The sequence below is a fragment of the Eublepharis macularius genome, chromosome 4, assembly GCF_028583425.1.
Source record: "Eublepharis macularius isolate TG4126 chromosome 4, MPM_Emac_v1.0, whole genome shotgun sequence".
Taxonomy (NCBI): domain Eukaryota; kingdom Metazoa; phylum Chordata; class Lepidosauria; order Squamata; family Eublepharidae; genus Eublepharis; species Eublepharis macularius.
The window spans coordinates 162,687,032-162,709,263 of record NC_072793.1 but is presented as its reverse complement, the minus strand read 5'-3'; the positions used below and the strand labels follow the sequence as shown (position 1 = coordinate 162,709,263).

Sequence of the window (22,232 nt, the reverse complement as noted above, 5' to 3'; positions counted from 1 at the left end):
TAATGCGTTGACGGCCTGCGGGAGGGAAGCGGGGGCACTTTTCTTCATGACGCAAACGAGGCTTGAGAGCCGCTATAGTTGGACGAGGATGCGAGACCCTCGAACCCTCACTGTCTGCCCTGAAACGCTGCACCAGCCCCTGGGCTCCTAACGACTGCTTTATGCGGTTGGTTTTATTGTCTGCTTGTTCAAACTGCGACAGTTTTATGAAGAACTCATTTCATTTCTGACTTACTGTTTCAATTTGTACTGTTTCATAGCCAGGCAGGACGGGGTAAGGTATTCCAGACCCCCCCCCCAATTTGTTGATTACCGCGCCCCAATTCTCCTATAGCCCTCTTTCATCGCCGCACTGTGGTTTCCATCGGAAGCCAATTCGGGTACAGGGGGCTTCCTTCTGGCTCCTCCCTGGTCTACTTGCTTTCCCGGCAAGCACTACTGGGGCCGCCCTTCTCCTTCCGCAGGCGGAGAAGGCGGATTGGCGAGAAAACGAAAGTAGCCGGGCTGGAGCCGATGAGGTCGGAGGCATGGCTGCTCAGAGCACCAGGCGCTCCCGGGTACAAAACTCTGTCAGCGTGGCTCCAGCACACTAGCAAGGCTCTGGAAAAAGGGATGAAGTTGGACGTGTTGTTGGACTGAGGGAGGGAAGCAGGGGCACTTTTCTTCATGACACAAACAAGGCTTGAGAGCCGCTGTGCTTGGACGAGGATCTGAGAGAGATGAATCCTCACTGTCTGCCATGAAAAAGAGCACCAACCACTAAGCTCCTAACGATAACTGTATGTGGTTGGTTTTGTGGTCTGCTTGTTTAAACTGAGTTTTTACGAAAAAATTGTTTTCATTTAATTTTTTAAACTATTTTTCTGACTTGTTTTAATTCATAGTTTTATACCGTTATTTTTTCTGGATCAGTGATCTAGAGAGGCGGCATCATCCCCCTGACCGAGATATTGTTCCTAGAAGCGACTGTGGGCAGAAGACAGATATTTGGAAGCCAGGCAGGAGGGAGGGTATAGCATACCAGTTCCCCCCCCCCCCGCCCCCGCATTTGTTGAGTACCAAGAGGCTGATTGCGCCGCCCCAATTCCTCTGTGGCCCTCTTATCGCATCGCCCTTCTCGGAAGCCAGTTCGTGCTAAAGGGGAACTCCTGGCTCCTCCCTACTCCATCTGCTTTCCCAGCAAAACCGAGATGCCTTTCCCAATCTGCAGGCGGGGTAGGAGACGCAGTGAGAAAGCGAAAGTAGCCGGGCTGGGGCCGGAGCCATGGCTTCGCAGAGCTCCAGAGAGCGGCTTCAGGGCGAAATGACGTGCGCCGTTTGCCTGGACTTCTTCACTGAGCCGGTGATTGTGGACTGTGGCCACAACTTCTGCCGCTCCTGCATCACCCCGAGCCGGGCAAAGGCGCCCGCCGCCTGCCCCCAGTGCAGGGAGCCGATCCAGGAGAGGAACTGGAAGCCCAACAGGCTGCTGGCCAACGTGGTGCAGATCGCCAAAGAGTTGGAGCGGGAAGCGGAGCGGTGCTGCGAGAAACACCAAGAGCCGCTGAAGCTCTTCTGCAAGGATGACAAAGCCCTCATCTGCGTGGTGTGCGACAGATCCAGGGAGCACCGCGATCATGTAGTGGCGCCTGTGGAAGAAGCTGCGGAGGAGTACAAGGTGGGGCAGCTGGCCGCTGAGGGGGTTGTTGGGCGGAGTGTGGCTTCCGACAAAAACAGTGAAACTTTCCTGGGGAGAAGCTGGTCCCAGCTTCAGCCCAGGAAGAGAGCCAGGCAAAAGACTTGGGAGGGACTGGACTGTGGAGAGGTCCCCCGCCGGGAGCCCCGAAGCTGGGAAAAGATCTTTCCTACCTTTCTTCGTTCTCTCTTCTTAGGAGAATGAAATCTTGCCCTCAAGTCACAGTTGACTCATGGTGACCCCTGGCAGGATTTTCATGGCAAAAGACGAACAGAGGAGGCTTGCTATTGCCTGCCCCTGCTGCCCTAGTTTTTGTTGGAGGTCTCCCATCCAATTACTGCTCAAGTTGGACTCTGCTTAGCTTCTGAGAAGATCGCACTCTCTTGGGTTATCCTGGTCAGCACCTTTTTTTCTTATACATCTTAATAAATGTCAGGCCTCCATTGCAGTTTTCTGATTTTAGCGATCTTTGTCATTTTTATCCCACCCAAAGAGCTTGGGGTGGCATACTTGGATTTTATCCCCACACCCACAATTATCTTGTGAGCTAGGAGAAAGTGACTGGTTGAAATTCACCCATTAACCTTCATTTGTTCCTCTTCGTAGTTTCATACTCTACTACCCAGTGCATTATACTTTGGCAAAGTGAGTGTTAATACCAGCTTAATTTTGTGAGTTCTAAAGGGATTTGGGTGTGAACATGGTCTTTCAGTTTTTGATGGCTGTTTTGATTCATACATCTTGAAAAATCAATCAAGTCAATAAAACTTGAACATTTTTCCCTTTTCAGGTTTATATGTGCAGTTATCTAGAGAATCTGAGAAAAGAGAGAGAGAAAATCCTGGCATATAAAACAGACTCAGAAAAAGAAAGTCAAGACTTGCTTGTAAGTGGTCATTGGTTATCCTTTGGGGTTTTAAAAAGTTATTTAAAAAATATACAACTAGGCACTGGTGAGGGTGACCTTTTCTTGCTTACAGAAAGCCCACTAACCAAAAACAACTACTCCCCCACAATGATAAACTACTTAACAGTAACATGGACTCTAGTACCAAGGCCTGCAACAGATCAAGTTGCCAACTTTTTTCTCATATAGATCCTAGCAACACCATCAGTGGACATCAGCCATTCCATCACAGGTTCATACTCCTGCTCATCCTCCGATGTGATTTATGCCATCATGTGTAAACAATGGCCTTCCACGCTCTACATTGGACAAACTGGCCAGTCCCTTTAACAAAGAATTAATGGAAATAAGTCTGACATCAGAAACCACAACATTAAAAAACCAGTGGGGGAACATTTTCACCTTCCAGGACATTCAGTTGCTGACCTAAAAGTAGAAGTGATCCTGCAGAGAAATTTCAAAGGGAGATTAGAAAGAGAGACAGCTGAATTGAAACTGATAACGAAGCTCAAGACAATGCATCTACCTGGATTGAATCGAGATGTAGGCTTCCTGTCTTACTACCAATGCTGATTTCTCCACGCACACCACCCCTCTGCATACCCCACCCTAGCCAATCACACCTGCTATTGTCATTCACCAGCTATTGTCATTTGGCATCGGAAATCACTCAACTCTCCAAGATATAGGAACAGATGGAGCTATGACTCATTAAAGTTCATACCCTACCACAAATTTTGTTAGTCTTATAGGTGTTACTGGACTCTTGCTCTTTTTTCTATATTCAGTGGCAAATTGAGGGATTGTGGGTTTTTAAAAAGTTATATTTATTTATTGGATTTATTTATTGGATTTATATCCTGCCCTCCCTGCAAGCAGGCTCAGGGCAGGTTACACACATCATCAGTAAAAGCAACAATAATATATGAATACATAACAATCTTAGATAAGCTATAAAATACAATATAAAATAATGTAAAAACAGCAGTTTCAAGATGTGGCTTTCAGAAAACAGCAATCATCTAGACTATTGTGAGGTCAGACATGGCAGATCCACCAAGATCAGGACAATAAGGCACGGCAGCCCAAAATGTCCAAGCGAGAGACCAGCTGGACAGTCCACCAGCTCCTCAACCCTAACCATAGGCCCTGTGGAACATGTCTGTTTTACAGGCTCCGCGGAACTGTAACTGTAACAAGTAGCAGTCGGTACACACAGTATTAATTTGAGATTAATAGATTCGTTATAGAAGCTGAATCAAAGGGTTTAAAATTCATATTCTCAGTCCAAAAATTGATCCGTTTGACATCTGTTTAAGGGCAGGATTCTCAGATACCAAACATTATTCTAAGTCAGAGTTCAAATACTGCATATTCAGGTATAATTAGGAACTGAATAAGCAAAATGAATGCCAGATGAATTTGAATATAGAACATGAAGAGTGAAAAACTGCCAAGTATCTTTGCTGTTTGTATTGTAATTTGCCTGATTTTCTATAAACTGTCCATAAAAGATCATTCCCTTTCATACAAGTTCTTTAACTGCACTTTGGCTTCTGAAGGCAGATGGGTTTAAAGAGGGTATCTGCACGAGGAAACTAGTTCACTGTTTAATGTAAAATGTGGTTTTGCAAGATTACTTTTATTTGAATGTCTCTTGAATACAATTAACAAAATATGCCAACTCAACAAAGACCAGCTATATTTCTGATTCACTTTGTTTTCTTCTTTGAATCTGCTTGCCTAAGAAACGAACTGAAGCAGAGAAACAAAAGATAGTGGCCAAGTTCAGAGGGCTGCGGCAGTTTCTTGAAGAACAAGAAAACTTTCTGCTGGCTGAGGTGAATGAGATGAAAGAGGAGATTGTAAAAAACAAGGAGGAGCACCTGGCCAGAATCTCCAAGGAACTCTCTTCTCTAGATGACATCATTCAGGAGTTGGAGGAGAAGTGCCAGCAGATAGCGAGTGAACTCCTGCAGGTAGGACTGTAGCCAGAATTGTTCTCTTGAAGCAACCCAAGAAATACCGCTGAGGGAGATTTGGGGGAGAGTAAAGTGTGCATCTGTGCTCCTGGGTATCTAGCGTGAGTGGTTTGGGGTAGGTCAGGGTGGAGCATGGTATCCCTGAGGCCTTCAGATAAAGTGGGCATAATGATGTCCAGTGCGTTCCCTCTGTTACAGACCCTAGAGAGATTCTTCCAGTGATGTTAGATTAGTTGAAACAATGCCCAGTACATTCCCTCCGTTTCAGTCTTGGTTAATCCCAGGTGGGTAGCCATGTTATTCTGTAGCAACTTTAGAGTCTAACAAAACATATTCCAGCCTAAGCTTTCGTGAGTCAGAGCTCATTTCATCAGATACAAGAAGTGTACATCTATTAGGTGGAGATATTTATATGCCAAAATTGCAGGTGTGTGTGTGTGTGTGTGTGTTTAGTTTGAGATGAAATTTTTCTGGTTTATTACACTTTTTCTTGTATTTAGTTTTAAACCAACCTCTTTTTGTAACATATTCTTGCTGTTGCCTTTTCTATTGTTATATATTTATAATAATATTTATATACTATGTATTTTGTGCATCAGATGAAGTTAGCTTTTACTCATGAAAACCTATGCTGGAATACAGTTTTTTTGATGTCTAATGTGTCACTAGATTCCTGTTTTAGAAACTTGGTTAAGGACACCTATTGGCTTTAGCACTGTGCATACTAAACATAAATAAGGCATTTACCAGTGCAAGTACCATGCGAGTCAGCTACAACTGCAGAACACTTGTGCTTATAGAAGATATACGCTTCATTGGGTTCAGTCGGGCTTATTTTTAATTCTCAATTAATTCTCAATCCACTTGCCGTTCAAGTGTCATTCGTCATGTGTAGCTTGGCCCTAAGTGTGCTGCAGGACTGCAGTTTGGCCCCACGCTTGCATGGATTTCAGTTCTATCTTGTATTTATTTGAAGGGGAGGAGGGTAAGGAGCAAAGATCTTAGACCTTGTACCTGCTTTAACCGAGTCCTCAGTCCAGAAACGTGGATTATCGTGTTGTGAGAAATATTTGGAGGGACCCCTCCTCCTTTCTCTCTTCATGGGTCCCCGTTAGCACGTCGGTTCTTTGTTCTGGGGGGCCACTTACCAAGGCCTGGGTGGATGTAACCAGGGCTCATTTTGAGGGGGAACGCACAGGAACGCAGTTCCGGCCAGGGTGGATAAAAATCAATGATTTTTTTAAAAAAAATTAAAAAATCGGATTTTTTAAATTTAAATCGGATTTTTTTAAAATAAAATGCTTTTTGAGGAAAATATATTACCATCCAAAGGTTATTCCATCATGAAATAAAGATTAGTTTTTAATTATGTAGAATAAGGCTGTATATGTTTAATTTTTTTGGTAAATAAATTCCATTAATCCATTCACATGCTCTTCCAGAGGTTTTTGTAAGATTATTGGGCAGTTTCTCTGCCTACAAGATATTATCACAGATGCTTGGTTTTGCAGTTCTCAAAACTGAATTTGTGTCAGCTCAGCAGAGATCACATACCTCTTCTTCACAGCAAAAATGTTATAACATGAACAGAGTTGAGAAAAAGACCTTAATCCTTAATCCTATGAAGACAGAATCAACCCCTCCAGTTTCAAGAAGTTCAGTGAATAGAAACAATATTTTTCTGATTGTTTGGAGTGGAATAGATCTGCACAAGAAGAAACTAAGTGTGAGGAGGGAGGGGCAAGCAGTACAAAATGAAAGTGAAACATTTTGAGCACAATACTGCACAAGTCTTTGGATCTTTTGTGTGTATGACCTGAGGTTTATCACATTCTTTCCTTGGAGGAAAAAACCTATAATGGCAGCAGGCCGTAAAAGAGACCCAGTTTGGGAATACTTTAATGAAGTTCCTTTACCTATCGGTAAGGCAGGCATCTACTTGCATATTAAAGTTATACCAGCAAGAATTAGTCTTTATGTAGAAAACTATGATTTAAATCAAGCCTTAATGACTAGTGATTTAAATCGTGATTTAAATCGTGATTTAAATCAGTTTGATTTAAATCAAATCCACCCCGGGTTCCGGCAGTTCCTCAAAGAGGTCACAATGTCAGGTGGCCCCGCCCACCTGACTCTCAGCTATTTGGGGCCCGTTTCAGCCTGGATTGGGGCCAAAATGGCCCAGATTGGGCCTCTGACAGGTGGTGGATCACTCTTCCACTCAGCAGCGGCCCAATTCTAACCACTTTGGGCCCCTTTTCGGCCATTTTCAGCCCCCTTTTGCCATTTTGGGCCCAATTTCGGTCCTGAATTGCCAGGATTGGATCCAAAACAGCCAGGATAGGTGATGTCAGGGGGTGTGGTATATGCAAACCAGTTACGCCAATGACACACTTCCAGTGATGGCAGGGGGTGTGGCATATGCTAATGAGTTATGCTAATGAGTTCCTCCAACTCTTTTTCTACAAAATGACCCCTGGATGTAACACTCAAGCTAAGCTTGCTTTCCCTAGTACTAATCTGAGCTACTGACGTGGACAAACACCTTTAAACAGACAAGATCTTAACCAGTACTGAAGGTTTATTATAGAAACAAGGAAAGATACATTAATAGCAAGACAAAGCGCCAACACTGGGCCTGTCTGTCCTTGGATGTTTCAGATGGTTAGTAAGACTAATAATGACACAGACATACAAGCATGCAACACATATAACCCTTATATAGACTTAGCAAGAATACTTATCACTATAATATAAAATCCTATACAAACCTATAACAGTTCTATAATAAAATCCTAACCGTTCTATAATAAAATCCTTATACAAATCTATAAGCATGCAAAAGTAACAGTTCTATACTATAAATCCCAATACCCTCAAGAGATCTCTTGGTCCACCCGTTGGAAACCTCAGGGCCAAGTAGGCCACTCTGAATTCCCATGAGGCAGTGCAGTGACTACCGTTGATACACACAGGCCCAAACAGGAACCAGTGTATCCCCAAGGGTCAGTCAATGACTACCACTGTGAGGCACAGTACCAAGCAAGTCTCAGTACCTCCCCAAGGGGCAGTGCTGTGACTTCTCGTTGGCAGACACAGGGTTCCTGTGTCTTCCCAAAAAGCAGTGAAGAGTATTCCTGTGCCTGCCACTTTTATAGACCAATTCCCTGGGCCTCTGACATAGCTGGACACATGGGTCTTGTTTTACTTTTCTCGGGTATTTTCCTGACACAGGGATATTGGTGAAATACAATTGAGACCTTCTCTTCTCCTGACATAGGATTGTTATTAGAACATTCTCTTCTCACATGATAGACAGTTGATACTGGCCGAATCCACATTACCTCCGCGCGTCCCGGTGTTGCGCTAAATGTCCGCGAAACACCCGGAAGTATAGCGTCTTTCAAGCGCGATTTCTGAAAGGTAATGTGGATTCGGCCATACATGTACGCTATAGCTGTAAATAACAAAGGAATGTGTGCAGTCCCTGGCAGAATGCAATGTTCTGAAGCCTGATAAAGTGTCCACTTTGCTGGGCTTGTTATAATTCACACGTAGAGGCCAGAAGGGTCCTTGCCCATTTGTCTTTACTTATGACCCTCACTGGCTCTTGTTGTGAGTTATATGTTTAGGCCAAAGGCCTTTGCCCAATTAGTCCTCTTTTATGGCCCCTCCTGGTTCTTGTCAGGGGAAAGATGCTGCATCCTTCAGCCGGCTCTCTCAAAAAACAGACGCACATGAAATGAAACTTTAAATCAGAGAGAGCCTTAGGAAGTTGCTTTTAAGCCAGGACTGGTTCTATGCTATAGGTTTGGGTCCAGCCTCGATCCAAACCACAGAATTCTGACCACAACTCGCCCATTGAGTCAAAGTGGCCCAAACCCATCCTACTAAGATCAATTAAAATAAAATACAAAGGCTGCTTCCATATACATTGGATAATCCACTTTCAATACTCTTTAGTGAACATTTGAAACTGATTTTCCATGTGTGGAACAAAAAATCCACTTCTAAAGGATTGTGAAAGTGCATTGAAAGTGCATTATTGAGCGTGTGTGGAAATGGCCATAGTGATATTAAGAGATACACAGACTAATGTACACAAGTGAAAATCAGTCATAGTTGGTGTAACATGATGACATTATTCTGGAGTTGGAGATTCCTTCAGATTGCGAAAAAGAAAACTACAATGCAAAATTCTCATCTCATCAGAGGCTAATGTGCCTTTTCTCATACCAGCAGCAACGCAGCATTCTTATTCCACAATCCCTCTGTGTACCTGTGGGACAGGTGGCATGCTAGCTGATGTTCAGCAGACCAAGGGGATCATACCCTCTTTCAGCAGGAGGCCGGTTGGGGGAGAGGAAGGCTGGCGCTAAGCAGCTTTATGCCTCCTTGATTACATGTACAGGAATGAAGGAGCCAGCTGTACAAGTGAAGGGATACAAATCTGTTGTGTTAATGGTAAGCTTTATACTCATGAGGAGCCTTCAAGAGAAATGGGTCAGAGACTTTTGTCTTTGTACTGCTGTATTGTCTCCTGAAGAGCTTCTGTTCTTGAAATCACATATAGCATTTTATCTTTGCTGGATGAAGGTACCCTCTCACTCCAGTCTCTGTGTCTTGGGCAAATTGCCATAACCAAGTTGGAAGCCCGGAAGCCCCCCACTTTCCAAGCTCTTTCGATGGAAGGAATGTAAAAAGTGCCCTGTTGGATCAGACCCAGGATTTGTCTTTCTAGAGGACAGCCACTTCTTCTGGGGAGCCTATAGGACGCCACAGTGGTCTCCTGCACACTGCCTCTGAAGGTGAAGGTGCCACTGAATTGTCCTGGAGACCTACTGTAGCATAGTAGTTAAGTGGTTGGGCTGCGAGTCACCACTCTTTTGGTTTGAATCACATGAGCTCAGAAGGTGGCCTTGGGTAAGCCACTTCTCTCAGCCCCAGTTGTGTTTTGGAGATAAGAACAACAATGCTTTTGTTCACCACTCTGAATAGTATACTCTGAATAATATACTCTTAATAGTATATATAAGCACAGTATTATTATTGTTATTTTTGTTATTGAAAGCCACTGAAAGACTGCTCCCTTCTGTGGATATATCAGATTGTTTAAAAACCTATGGCCACCCCCCTCCCCCCAATCTAGTTATGGTTATTTATATATTATGCAAAGTATGCATTACTAATAGTACTCTGCTGCCAATTATAAATTTCCCTTGTGCCACTTACCCAAATATAATCGAAGACACCAATCAAAGTGATACAGAAAAGGATGAGTTTTATTGTTATACAAAGCATGAGGTTCTCGGGGCCTGATGCATGCTGAGCTATCTTATGCCTTATGTTTAAAGACTTTAATGCCAAATTGTTTACAGAACAAAATGAATTAAAAAATCAAAAAGGTTAATACAAACATCTCTTCAGAATTTCATCCCCCAGGATACAAGGAACCACACAAGCTTGAGTGACAGGTCAGTCATAGAAACATTTCAAATACCGGAGCCATACTCTTGTTATAAATTTGAAACAGCTTCTGATAAGTGACACATTCAAGGCTGAAATCTTAGTTATGAAATGCAAACAACAGGGATGCTTACAGTATGCCAATAACTTTCTCACTTACTGTGGGTTCAGGCTGACCCACAGTCTAATCTCTGCAGCAAAGGAGAAGGAATTTACCACTGAAGCTAATTTTCCTCTTGTCAGCTTGGATGAGCGCTCTCACATGATTTTTAGAAGAGGGGTCCCTCAAAAAAATCCCTTAACAATTACATGAAGTTGTTTGTTTTGCCTGTCCTGAATTGGTTGCTTTTGAGTTTCCTCTTCTTTCTTTCTCTACTAGGATGTTAGCAGCACCTTGCAGAGGTAAGTAGAACCAGTTGGTGTTTTTCATGCTCTATGATTCTTGTAGGGGGGGGGGGAGGAAAGTTGAGGTAACATTGATGAACAAGTCATTAGGACAAAGATAGGCAATGAATGGCCAATACTTGCATATTTATTTTTTAAATTCATTTATATTCTACCTTTCTTCCCTATAAGGACACAAATCAACTTACGTTGTTCTCCTCTCCTTTATCTTCATGGCAAACCAGTGGGCTTGGAAAGACTGAGAATAAGTAACTGGCCTAAGGTTACCTAGTGAGTTTCTGTGGCAGAGTAGGGATTCAAACCTGGCTGTCATAGATCTTAGTCTGAAACTCTATCTGCTATACTACCCTGGGTCTCAAGATCTGGTCCTTAACAGCTTGATTAGGCCTCCCCATGCCCCAACTCCGCTTAAATCAATGTGTGATAAGCAATTCTGCCAACATGTTTGTTTATTTTTTTAAAAAAAATGATAGTAATTTTGATAGACATTTTGTGTCACACCGTATTGCTGGTTATTCTTTGTAGGGCTTTGTCACAAAATGTTTCTCCTCCTCTGCAGTGACCCTGCAGTTAAACCTACAAGCACCTATGGAATTCTGCCACGGGTTGGTGGGTGTAGCCATAAAATGGCTGCTGCAGGAAGCAGAGCCAGCCTTAAAAAGTAAGGGAGTGAGGCTATGCATAACTCCAATAGTAACTCTTAAAATATTTCAAGAAGAAACTCTATTTAACATTATGCCTTTTTAAATGTACATATTATTTTAAAATATTTTCTTGCATATACCCAACTTGTCTTCAGTCACACACTGAAGATGCTTGTGCTGCATTAGCTGCCGCCGCCAAAGCAATGTTTTAAAAATTTGCGCAACCAATCAGATCTCCAGAAGTCCTGCTGGGTAAAAGCCCCATCTGGCACCAGCCACTTTCTAATAACGTGGAAGTCGCCAGGAAAGGTGTCAGCTGGTACCGTGGCTCCTATGGGCATCTCATTGGAGACCCCTGTCCTAGCGTGACCCTCCTCAGAGGCCAAAGGAGATTTGAAAGACAGCGTGCCCAGTTCATTGGACAGTAGGCCATAGCCATGTTGTGTTTTAAGGTATAAGTAAACTGGAAAAAATGGGATGCATCTATATTGGCTTCTGGAACTACTTACCAACACTTTAATGGGGCAGCTTTTATTTATAATTCAGGGGAATATCTATTCTTGAGAGTTTAGGATGTGTTGGCTATTTAAAAACAAAAGCAACTTTTTGTCTTCAGGTGTGAGCAGAAGCAAATGTTTGAGGATCTGGTCGTGTTTCCTCTACTAAAATGGAAAGTAAAGGCATTCTGTGATATCGATCTTATTCTGGAAAATGTCGTGGAGAAACTCAAAGGTAGTAAAGTGTCCTTTCAGGCTGGAAACCATATTGGCTCCCAAGCAGGAGAGGGTGGAATCTCTTTGTGGGAAGGCAACATTGTGTTTCAGTTCAGGCGAGAATGAACGAATTTTGCTTCTATCAGCAGTCCCTGTTTCTTTCCTCACGAGCACCTTCTGCTTTCAGTAAATTTAGGGCTGAGCTGCATATTATTTGGGATCTGTTCATGGTTTTTTTTGTACTTAAAGCAAACAAGAAGGGAGATGAGGTGCCTAAGGGGAGGTATTTGTCCTGGAAGGTTGGGGAAGTTTTAGAGCCCTTTGCCAAGATCACAGGGGAGCTGCAATATGTAATATAGGGAGGATTTTGCCAAACCTTTCCTACAGTTCTCACTGCAGAGAAAAGGGTGAAAGAGCCCTTTGCCCGCACCTTGACAGACATGGGAGTAAGTTAGTGTCTGTGTATAAAATGTGCTGGTGAGAGTCTTCTTGCACTTAGGTTGACGCAAACCCCTCCCCACCGGCACGCGCCTGAGGGGCAGTACTGCAGACAGGATGCCGCAGGCGAACATGCAAGTTTGGCATAAGTTCCCACGCTGGCACGGGAGAGGGCAAGGCGTGAGTTAGTTCGCTTCCAAACCCACTCCAGCCTTAGGAATGCCCCCCCCCCAGCGGTGGAAAGTTATGCCATGAAAAAAGGAGGCACAGCTCATGGGTGCCCATTGAATGGGAAAACCGAGCCCCTTTCTCGGCATCCAGCCCCGTCCCCTGCAGCCTGAAGGGGCATAGGATGGGAACCACCACGGGAGCCAATCCGCATCCACTTCCGGGGTGGGCGAGCCCCCTTCCCCACACCCAATCACCTGCAGACGCACCCTACAAAATGTCCAGCTGCGCGGCTCATGACCTCAGGTAAGTGAGCACACAGCTGAGAGCTCTGTCCGTCAGTCTTCTTCCATGGGTACTTTGAGCACGAGGCGGGAGAGAGGGTAATCACGGTGGTGGGCACTGAGTACACTTTGGGGACTTTGTGAGAAAACTGGGAGAACTTTGCACTTTCTCAAGGGAAGAAGGGCAAAGTCCAGACTGTCTGACTAACTAACAATAGCCACTCAAGTTTCCTTGCAAGTTATCTGACTCTGAAGTTCCATCTCAGTAAGGAGTGAGGTAGCAGTTACAGGTAAGAAGGAGATGGGGCGGTGGTTAAGCCAGCTCGCTGATTTGTGCTGGCTGCCCCATCACCTGAACTCACCTGACCACTAGCCTTGGCGGAGGAGAGGACGGTGGCTGCAGCCCCTGTCTGCCCCAGAGGCAATTGTCCAGAAAAGTACTGTTGACCAGGTGTTTGTAACTACCGGCTAACTTTCTCCCTTAAAGGTAAAGCACTTCCTCGCCAGAAGGTATTGCATCCGCTGGTCGATAGCTACACCTGTGGGGCTGCCGCTGCTGCTCTCTACTATGTGCATCTTCTCAGAGTGTGGGCTTTGGCTTGGCCATGGACCGGGCTGGGTTAATTGCAGCACATGTGCGTCTTTCCCTTGCAGGCACATCGTAACTTGTCTGGGAGACAACCGGGCATGTCTGCTTCAGCCCTCCCCCCTAATCCTCTGCAAACATCATTCAGTTCCAGCCCAGGAATATTTCAAACAGAGAGATAGGCTTTTCCTGTAATTAACTATGATGCAAAAAAGGGGGAGGTGACTCCCACAGGGAACAAAGAATTCTTTTGTTGCAGAGGTTTATTTTTTAAATGAAAGCAGGGAACTAGCAGCTCCTGATTTTTACAAGAGGTGGTGCGGGGGGTGCATAGAAGACCGCCATGTGGAATTTCCACTGCCACTATGAATGCACCTGTGTTTGCAAGCAAGAGTTACAGAGAAAATCGTCACTGTGTGGAAGAGCAGCCCACGTTCATTGTTTGTGGGCAGTTTCTTTTGGAGCTCACTGGGCCATGTAAAAGTTTCAGGGGCTGGCATTAGAAAGCCTGCTCTCTGTCATGCTTGTCTGCATTGGTGCCTTGCAGAATCTGGTTTATTTCCCAGCATATAAGCCATAACCATAATGGTAGGCACTGAATCTCTTATCTTGTTTCTTCCTAGACACTCTGCCCTATGAAAACTGGCTACATAAAGGTAAATTTCAGGACCCCAAGGGGGTGGCTGTGTAAAATGGGTTTGTGTGTCCATTCATTTTGTTGCATAAAAACATGTTAGTCTGGTACAGCTATTGAACCAGATGACTTGACAAAGGGCTGGCTATTTCTGATCACTTATTTGGTATTCTGACAATGATCAAACATCACACCCGCTGCAACCCCTGATTATTGGAAATTGGCAAGATCTATTCAGAAGCTGCCTTGACTATAGTGAAGAGTAAGAGTTACAAAAAAGTCTATGGATAAGAGACATCCCTTTGGCTACGGTGTAATTCCAAAGCAATTCAAGACCAATGCAGGGTTGTTTCTCATGGTTCCATTCTCCGTGGGTCATCTTGGATTGCTTGTACTAAAAACCAAGGGAATGGAAGTTTTGGTAGCACTGCTTCAAATAGATGTTTGTTTGAGTTTAAAAAGGACAGCAGAGTTGTCTTGTGCGCTTCTCATTGCTCCATGGCAGTTCTGGTCCACGGGGTATGTGTGTGTGTCCTTATCACAGCCCTTATATCAAATAGCCAAGGCTTGACTCTTGCCGAGTTTCCCCCCCCCCTGTATTTATATATCCAGTTACATTGTTCATTGAAATGTACTTGAAACTGACAATATTGAATCACTATGTAATCCACCTGGAGTTTCAGTGAGAAATAAATAAATAAAGCAAGCTGTAAAACAGGCCTGATTTTGGATACAATTTGCAGTTCTGCAAAATGGGAAATAAATGGTAACAGAGACTGCAAAAAAAAAAAGAGTTAGGTGATATTTGAGTTTGTAGAAGTGGTCACCCATTATGGCTCCTGTGAAGGGAAGAAGTGTCAGGATGGGACTTCTGTGGCCACAGAAGCTGCAGTTCCTGGGGGCTGGGGTTGCAGGACCTGCAGGTCAGGATTTGCTTTCCTGTGTCTCATGGACAGATTCTGAGATGGGATTTTTATCCCTTCTTAGAATGGAGGGATCCCACTTGAACCTTGCAGGGAGGAAGCAACCAGCTGTGAGTGGGATTGTCCCACTCCTTGTGCTGGAGGAAGGTCCATACTTAGCAGAGTGTAGTGGTGGCCTCCCCCTTGTTATGGGGAAGGAACTCTTCCACATTTTGCTAGGAAGTAATAAGTGTTAGTGGGATAAGTTGATAATTCATCATTCCAGCTAAACCAGGGATTAAAAAAGGTCTTATTTTATCTTTTCTCATCGATAGAAGATGTGACACTGGATCCAGACTCTGCCCATCCTCTGCTCCTCATATCGAATGACCGGAAATGTGTGACGTTAGGAGACAAACGGCAGCATCTACCCACTACTAATCGGAGATTTGATGACTGGCTGTGTGTACGGGGTGAAAGTAGTCTTATATCATGGATGTGCTACTGGGATGTGGAGGTGGGGAATGAAGAAGGGTGGGCAGTGGGCATCTGTAGGGCTGATACAGTTATTAAAAAAAATGAATCCCTGGGACCTGAGACAGGAGTCTGGGCCATTGGGAAATGGAGTGGAACGTACCGATTAGTCAATTACCCCCACAATCCTCCTTTGTCTTTAAGCGGGGAACCCAGAAGGATCCGAGTATTTCTGAACTGTATGGGGAAGCAGGTGTCATTTTTTGATGCTGATACAGCAGCTCTGCTCTACACTTTCAGATTACAAACTTTGCATCTAGTATTCCAGCCTTTCTTTTGGCTTTTGAAGAAATCCTATCTCAGAATCTGTCCATGAGACGTGGAGAAGCAAATCCCAATTTACAAGTCCTGTCAGCCAAGCCCTCAGCAACTGCTACTTCTGTAGCATGAAGTCTCATTGTAGACCAAGCTACAGGTTTCAGCCTTGAGTCCCTTATCAAATTCTTCCAATGCTCTTGTGGAACAGCCTTCTCTTGGTGTAACTAAGCTTCTTCGAAAAAGAGAAATAATGACAGGAAGATCCAGTGAGAGGGAATGCTTCACCAGTGGGTTATGGGAAGGGACTCAAATTTGAGGTGGGGGTGAGGTGGCTTGCCAAACACACTTCTGTTTACACAGTTATTTTTTGTAAGAGGGCCAGTTGTTAAGGAGGTGCAGCCCCAAATTTCTTTTGAGGAAAAATAATTTCTGTGTTTTAGAATTAAGGCATACATATTCTGAGATTTAGCTGGGGAGAGGCTGTGCCTCAGTGGTAGAGCACCTGTTTTCCATGCGGAAGCACTCACGGCCAGTCCTTGGCATCTTTAAATAAAAGCATTGGGCAATGGGTGATGTCAGAAACTTCTCTCAATACACTGAATCAAACCATTGGTCTATTATAGTCAGTTTTGTCAGCTCTGGCGGGCAGTTTTTCAGGGCAAGACAGCTTCATGTGTAATTTTTTAAGAATACATTTGGAGTGGTTGCAGTAAAGTTGATTCTGCTGTGAAGTTGTCTTCTTAATGTGTTTCATTTTTCATTTGCTCTGTGCCACCCTTACTAGGATTTACAAAGGTTTAAAAATGGGTTACATGAAAGTAGAAAAGTAGTTTTGCATGAAGTGTTTATGGCTTGGTGGAAAAGTCTTTTGAAAAATCCACCCAATTTTCAGGGGACCCTCTCCTAGCTCTCCTCCCACCCTCCCCCAAGTTTTAGGTAGATTGCACCTGGGGAGGGCATGTTATGGCCTCCCAAAGATGGTGCCCCTATCCTCCCCCACTCCCCTCTATTCTCTATGGGGCACAAACAAAGGCCTTTTCTCTAGGTGGCTTGGGGTGGCATTTTGCAGACAAACTGCACCCAATTTTCAGGGGACCTGCTCCTACCTCTCCTACCATGCCCTCCCCAAGTTTCAGGGAGATTGCACTTTGGGGGGCCATGTCATGGCCCTCCAAAGGTGGTTCTCCCACCACCACATCATTCAATTGCTTTCTACCATGGGGAACACTTCCACACAGCAGAAACACATGGATTGGGGCTGCCAATGGCTACAGCCACAGTCCGGCTACACTACACTCACCAAGCAACCCATCAGAATCACACACACACTCCCCAAAACCTAACCACCCCTGTAGTAACTGGCCAGCCACTCTCCATTGGTTCCTTTTATGGGAAAATCCAGACTCCTGCAGCAGGAACACATGGAATGTGGCATCTATGGCCACAGGCACAACCCTCCTTTAAATCTACCCCCCAACAGCCCCACAGACCCAAAGACACATTTCCCTAAGTTCCCTGCCATCCCCAGAGCAGGCTGGCCAGCCACTCCCCATTGTTCCCTATGGTGGTAACTTTTAAACTGTCTTTCCCAGGGCAATTACGCACAGGCCAGTGGTGCCACAGTGGAAGGCACACTCCTGAGTGCAAGCTTGTCCCTGGGAAAGCACACCTGAACCACAGACATCCTCCCCAAAGTTCCCCCACCACCCCCAGAGCAGGATGGCCAGCCACCCCACTATTGTTCCCTATGATGGGAACTAACCTTCACACCAGAGAATAACACACAAACACACATAGAATAAAGTTTTAAAAAATATTTTTAGTGTGACACATCACGACAGTCTCCCACATAATAGTGCCACAGCTTACTTCAAATCAGAGAATCACAAAAACACAATTACTTGCCAAAACATTTTATTTCTTTCCTGGCTTTAAGTCACACAGCATGAAGGCTGTCATGACTGGACCCTCCAGTTTTCCCACCAATTGATCAATATGTTAAACATTCTGTTAGTGCTGTATGATTTGAACTGTGTGCACAATTGCTCAATTTTCAGCTCAGATACCAGATGCTGTTTTTGCTGTTATCTTTAGTATGCAAAATGACCTTCAGTAGAAAGACTTGCCTGTCCCTGTTTAATCTTAGGTTCTTCCCACTTATCTGCACCGAGTTATCTCATAAGAACTGTGAATGCTAAAGTTATAGTTTACTATAAGGGAGGGGGGAAAGAGTAATCATTCCTTTTTAACATAGTGATTTTCCAGAATGTACCATTCTTGCCAACTTTTGCCTTTGGGCTGGAAGGTGTTTGATTGTACCTATGCTTAGGATTTGACCTTTGAATAAAGCCTTATCAACCAAGACCTTTGAGTGCTTGTTGCGAGGGCTCCAGATGTACTCCTATCATGGCTAGACATCTACAGATCTGACAAAGGCACAACACAAGACATCACACCAGTCGCCCACATAATAGTATCACAGCTTACTTCAAATCAGAGAATCTGTCAGTTATAAGATACTATGGTAGGCAAACTGTACCCCCACATCAAGCCCAGTGAAGTTCTTGGTTGAAAGGCTTTATTCCAGAAAATAAGCATTGTCCATAGAGGGGAAAATAGTACATGAAGACTGTAAATCTAAACAAGTCTGGCATACACCTGTGGCCAAGGCCACAGTGCTGACTGAGACAGTCTCAGAAGTGATAACAGGTGACCCAAGCCTTTGAAAGGAAGTTAGGTTAAAACAACTGCAGTATAGCATCAAGGCACAGCAAAGTCATTTGGCAATCTATAGACAGCTATGGTATAGCAACTCAGTGGCATGAATGGGACCCATTCATGACAGAATTACAACAACACACACACAGTTTCTTTCAAAAACACTTTTATTTCTTGGCACAGGCACAGCACGATGGCAAGCATCCATTCCTCCCAAACCAAAATAAAGGGGGGGGGGCACTCTTGCAACTTAGTCCAGCAGAACCATTGTCATTTCCTGCAGCTGGGCTTTCAGTTCAGCCCATGAGGAAACTCCAGCAGAACAGTACCTAGCCACAAGCACAACACAATGGCATTTGCGGAGCACAGTTGCAGAGTTTCCTCCCCCCCTGCCAGCTTCAGGCTGAACTGGAAAACACCTGTGAGACAGTGATGTAGCCTTCGTCATCAGCTGGCCCCCACCCCCATCATCCCTACCTGCCCCCCTCCTCCCCCAACATGAACATTTTAACAGCATGCAACAACATTAAACAACATTTTAAAACATTAAAAAACAGCATACCTAGTCTCCCTAACCTAACCAGTCCCTATCTAACCTGTCTCTTCCTCCAGTGGCAATCAACATTTCTGGGGCATGTTGTTATCAGAATTTGTGCCCTTGGGGTCTGTGACAGTTTTGGGTCATTTTTTAAATTCCTGTTTGGGGAGGGGAAGCCAAATTGCAGGGTGCATTCCCTTTGCCACTGAGTCCCACCCTCCTGCTGGCCGTTTTTAATCTACTTCTACAAGTTTTAAAGTAGGGAAGAGCATGATTCCTCAGGTCCTAGAATGCAGAGGATGCAGGTTACAAGGAGGACTCACTTCATTCACTCTGGTAGTCCAGTCCTGAGAAATCGAAGAACCGAGAGTTGACCTTCAGGAAGACCAACTGCTCAACTTTCCATGGGAGAAGGCGAGAGTGATGCGGGCTGACAATGTCACCCTCATAGGAAAAGACGCGCTCACTCTCCACGCCCGTTGGAGGGCATGAGAGGAGTCACTGCACCTCAAGGGAGAGGTCCGGCCAGACCACCACCTTCTTGGCCCAGTAGCACAGCGGATCGGTGGACAGCAACTCGCAGGGCTCTGCAAGGTAGTCCCTAACCATTGCCTCCGCCGAATCATCTCTCATGTCACTCACGATCCCAGAGTGGCTCCAGAGCATCTCCATGGACATGCCAGGGTGGGGAGCCTGCTCAGAAGGGGCGTGAGAGGGACCCACAGGGCTGGGTCCCCTGCCTGTCCCCTCTGATGACAGGTGGCCCCTCTTGGCCTGCCTACACCTCACCTGCTCACAGCGGGCATCTCTGACTTGGGTGAGGTTCCCATCCCGCACTCAAAGAGTGGTAGTTAATGGTGTTTTATCAGATTGGAGGCAGGTGTCCAGTGCGGTGCCACAGGGCTAAGTTTTGGGCCCAATACTTTTCAATATTTTTATCGATCTGGATGAAGGGGTAAACGGGCTACTCATTAAATTTGCTGATACCAAATTGGGAGGAGTGGCAAACACCCAAGATGGTAGAGTTAAAATTCAAGAACACGTGAATTCTCTGGAGAAGTGGACAGTTACGAACAGGATGTAATTCAGCATATATAACTGCATAATATTATATCTGGGCCACAAAATGTGAAGCACAAATACAGGATGGTGGATACACTTCTGGGTAGTAGTTATGCAAAAGAGATCTTGGGGTAAGTGGATTGTAAACTAAATATGAGCAGTCAGTGTGATGCGGTGGCAAAAAAGGCAAACTCAGTCTTGGGTTGTATCAAAAAGGCCATTGCATCAAAATCGCAGGAGGTCCTGGTCCCTTTCTATAATGCCCTGGTCAGGCCACACCTGGAGTACTTTGTGCAGTTCTGGAGACCTCACTTCAAGAAGGATGTGGACAAAATTGAGAGGGTGCAGAAGAGAGCAGCGAGAATGAACGGGGGTCTGGAGAACATGAGGGGGAACATGATTGCTCTCTAACTATTTGAAAGGCTGTCACTTGGAGGAGGGCAAGGAGCTGTTCCACTTGGTAGCAGAGAATAGGACCCAAAGCAATGGGCTTAAATTACATGCAGAAAGGCACCGGCTGGATATTAGGAAAAACTTTTTCATGGTCATAGTAGTACAAAGGTGGAATCAGCTGCCTAGGGAGGTGGTGAGCTCCCCTTCACTGGCAGTTTTCAGGAAGAGGCAGGACGAATATTTGTCAGGGATGTTTTAGGCTGATCCTGCATTGGGCAGGGGGTTGGACTAAAAGGTCTGTATGGCCCCTTCCAACCCAGTGATTCTGTGAATTTTCTCCATGATTGTACCAGATTCCTTAATAAACCTTTAAGACCTTTAAATTTAGTCTCTGTGATCATTTTCTTACTGACACTCTCAGCTACCTGGTTTTCTGCTCCCTGAACAAACACACAAACAAATTCCCCATGTCAGTTTGTTCACCTGTCTGTGTGGGGGGGTGGGGGGGTTGACACTTCAGGAATGGATAGTGTGAACTTCTTGACTTGGGCTTCTCTTCCCTTGCCCTTTTTCTTGTAAAAATAGCTGCAATTTGCTTTTCCTGCCTCCCTACGGTTGTTAATCTCCATAGGAAAATTCCCCCTTAAAAATGGAGAAAGACTTGTGAGTGGTTTAAAGCGATTTCTGTAAGGGACAGCAGGGTGTGTGTGTGTGTTAGAAGAGCTCTTTTTCAGTTGGAGCTCTTATCTGTATGAGCAGTGGAGAAATGGACCCGTCTTTGTCCTAGCCATTACTGACACTATCACTGCAAGAAGGAAAGGCCTGTGCCAGATTCCTGGCACATTTTCCACTTTGACCTATAAAAAGGGAGCAGCTCTTAAAGTCACTATTCTCTTGCAGGAACTTCAAAGGAAGGATGCCAAGGGAAATTAATGTCCATCAAGAAGGTTAATGCTATCATTTGAGCAAGTCTTAACAGGGGTCTCATGTTTCTCACCTATCATACCTCTGTAACTCCCTGTTGTATCTCTCAGTTCAGCCTGCCCTAGGCTTTACATTTTGACCACTGATACTCAGTGGCTCGAGAGCTGCCTGTGGCTCTTCTGAGCACCATACCCTAAATGTAACACCCACCCCATGTTTCAGGAAAGTGGGCAAGGCCCTTGCTCAGAGTGGACAGAGGTTGGCATTTGGTTCCCACCGTGAACCAGCAGCTACTACAGGAACATAAAAGCTGCAAGCCTCCCTAAGGTGCAGGCCTCATGCCCGAGACGGAAGTAAATGTGGCTCTTTTGTCTGATGGCAATTACAAAAGAGGTGGCTCATGTGCCATGGACCAAGTACCACTGATTTTGACTACCTACCGGAAGTGGGTTACTCCTTGAATTGTTATAGACTTGCCAACCTCCAGGTGGGATCTGGAGCACTCCCAGAATTAGAACTGATCTTCAGTCTACAGAGAGCAGTGCCCCTGAAAGAAACAGCCGTTTCAGAGAACACACTTGACCATATACCATAGAGCCTAGGTTACATTGTCCCCCAAATTACCTCCACAGGCACTGCCCCCCAAATCCCCAGGAATTTCCCAGGCTAGAATTGGCAACCTTGTTTTCAAGTAACCCGTGCGACATTTCCTTCCTTTCTGAAGTGTGTGTGCATAAATCAAACCTGATGGTTGTATACTCCTATCCATGTGACCTGATGATTTCTGACTCAAAAAGATTAAGCTGGAATTAATTTTGTCAAGACTTTAAGGACTTCTGTCTACTTTTGCTCCAGCAGACTAACAGGGCTACTCTTCTGAAATAATTAAAATATTACAAGACTGTCTGCATGGCCTCAGCACGCTAGCACGACACTGGAAAGGGGGCAGAAGTTGGATCCCAGTGTAACGCGTTGACGGCCTGCGGGAGGGAAGCGGGGGC

The 22,232-nt window shown here is 44.9% G+C and overlaps 1 protein-coding gene across 2 annotated transcripts; it reads left to right on the top strand.

Moving 5' to 3' along the window:
* Window positions 1–1,042: 1,042 nt before the first annotated feature.
* On the top strand, window positions 1,043–16,395 carry LOC129328295 (E3 ubiquitin-protein ligase TRIM7-like). 2 transcript variants are annotated; one of them, XM_054977263.1, is made up of 7 exons: window positions 1,043–1,657; window positions 2,466–2,561; window positions 4,331–4,561; window positions 10,410–10,432; window positions 11,696–11,811; window positions 13,892–13,924; window positions 15,143–16,395. In XM_054977263.1, exons 1-7 carry the CDS (start codon window positions 1,265–1,267, stop codon window positions 15,652–15,654), a joined length of 1,404 nt encoding a protein of 467 aa, XP_054833238.1. In that variant the 5' UTR covers window positions 1,043–1,264; the 3' UTR covers window positions 15,655–16,395. The 2 variants fall into 2 exon arrangements, with proteins under 2 accessions (XP_054833238.1, XP_054833237.1); XM_054977262.1 differs by having other exon boundaries at window positions 1,044–1,657; window positions 15,140–16,395.
* Window positions 16,396–22,232: the final 5,837 nt, after the last annotated feature.

Excerpts from the sequence above, each read along its gene's own strand:
- LOC129328295 (XM_054977262.1), top strand. The coding sequence starts at position 1,265 with ATGGCTTCGCAGAGCTCCAGAGAGCGGCTTCAGGGCGAAATGACGTGC. Across the intron at positions 2,562-4,330 it reads AAGAAAGTCAAGACTTGCTT|AAACGAACTGAAGCAGAGAA; the intron begins GTAAGTGGTCAT and ends TGCTTGCCTAAG. Across the intron at positions 10,433-11,695 it reads GTTAGCAGCACCTTGCAGAG|GTGTGAGCAGAAGCAAATGT; the intron begins GTAAGTAGAACC and ends TTTTGTCTTCAG.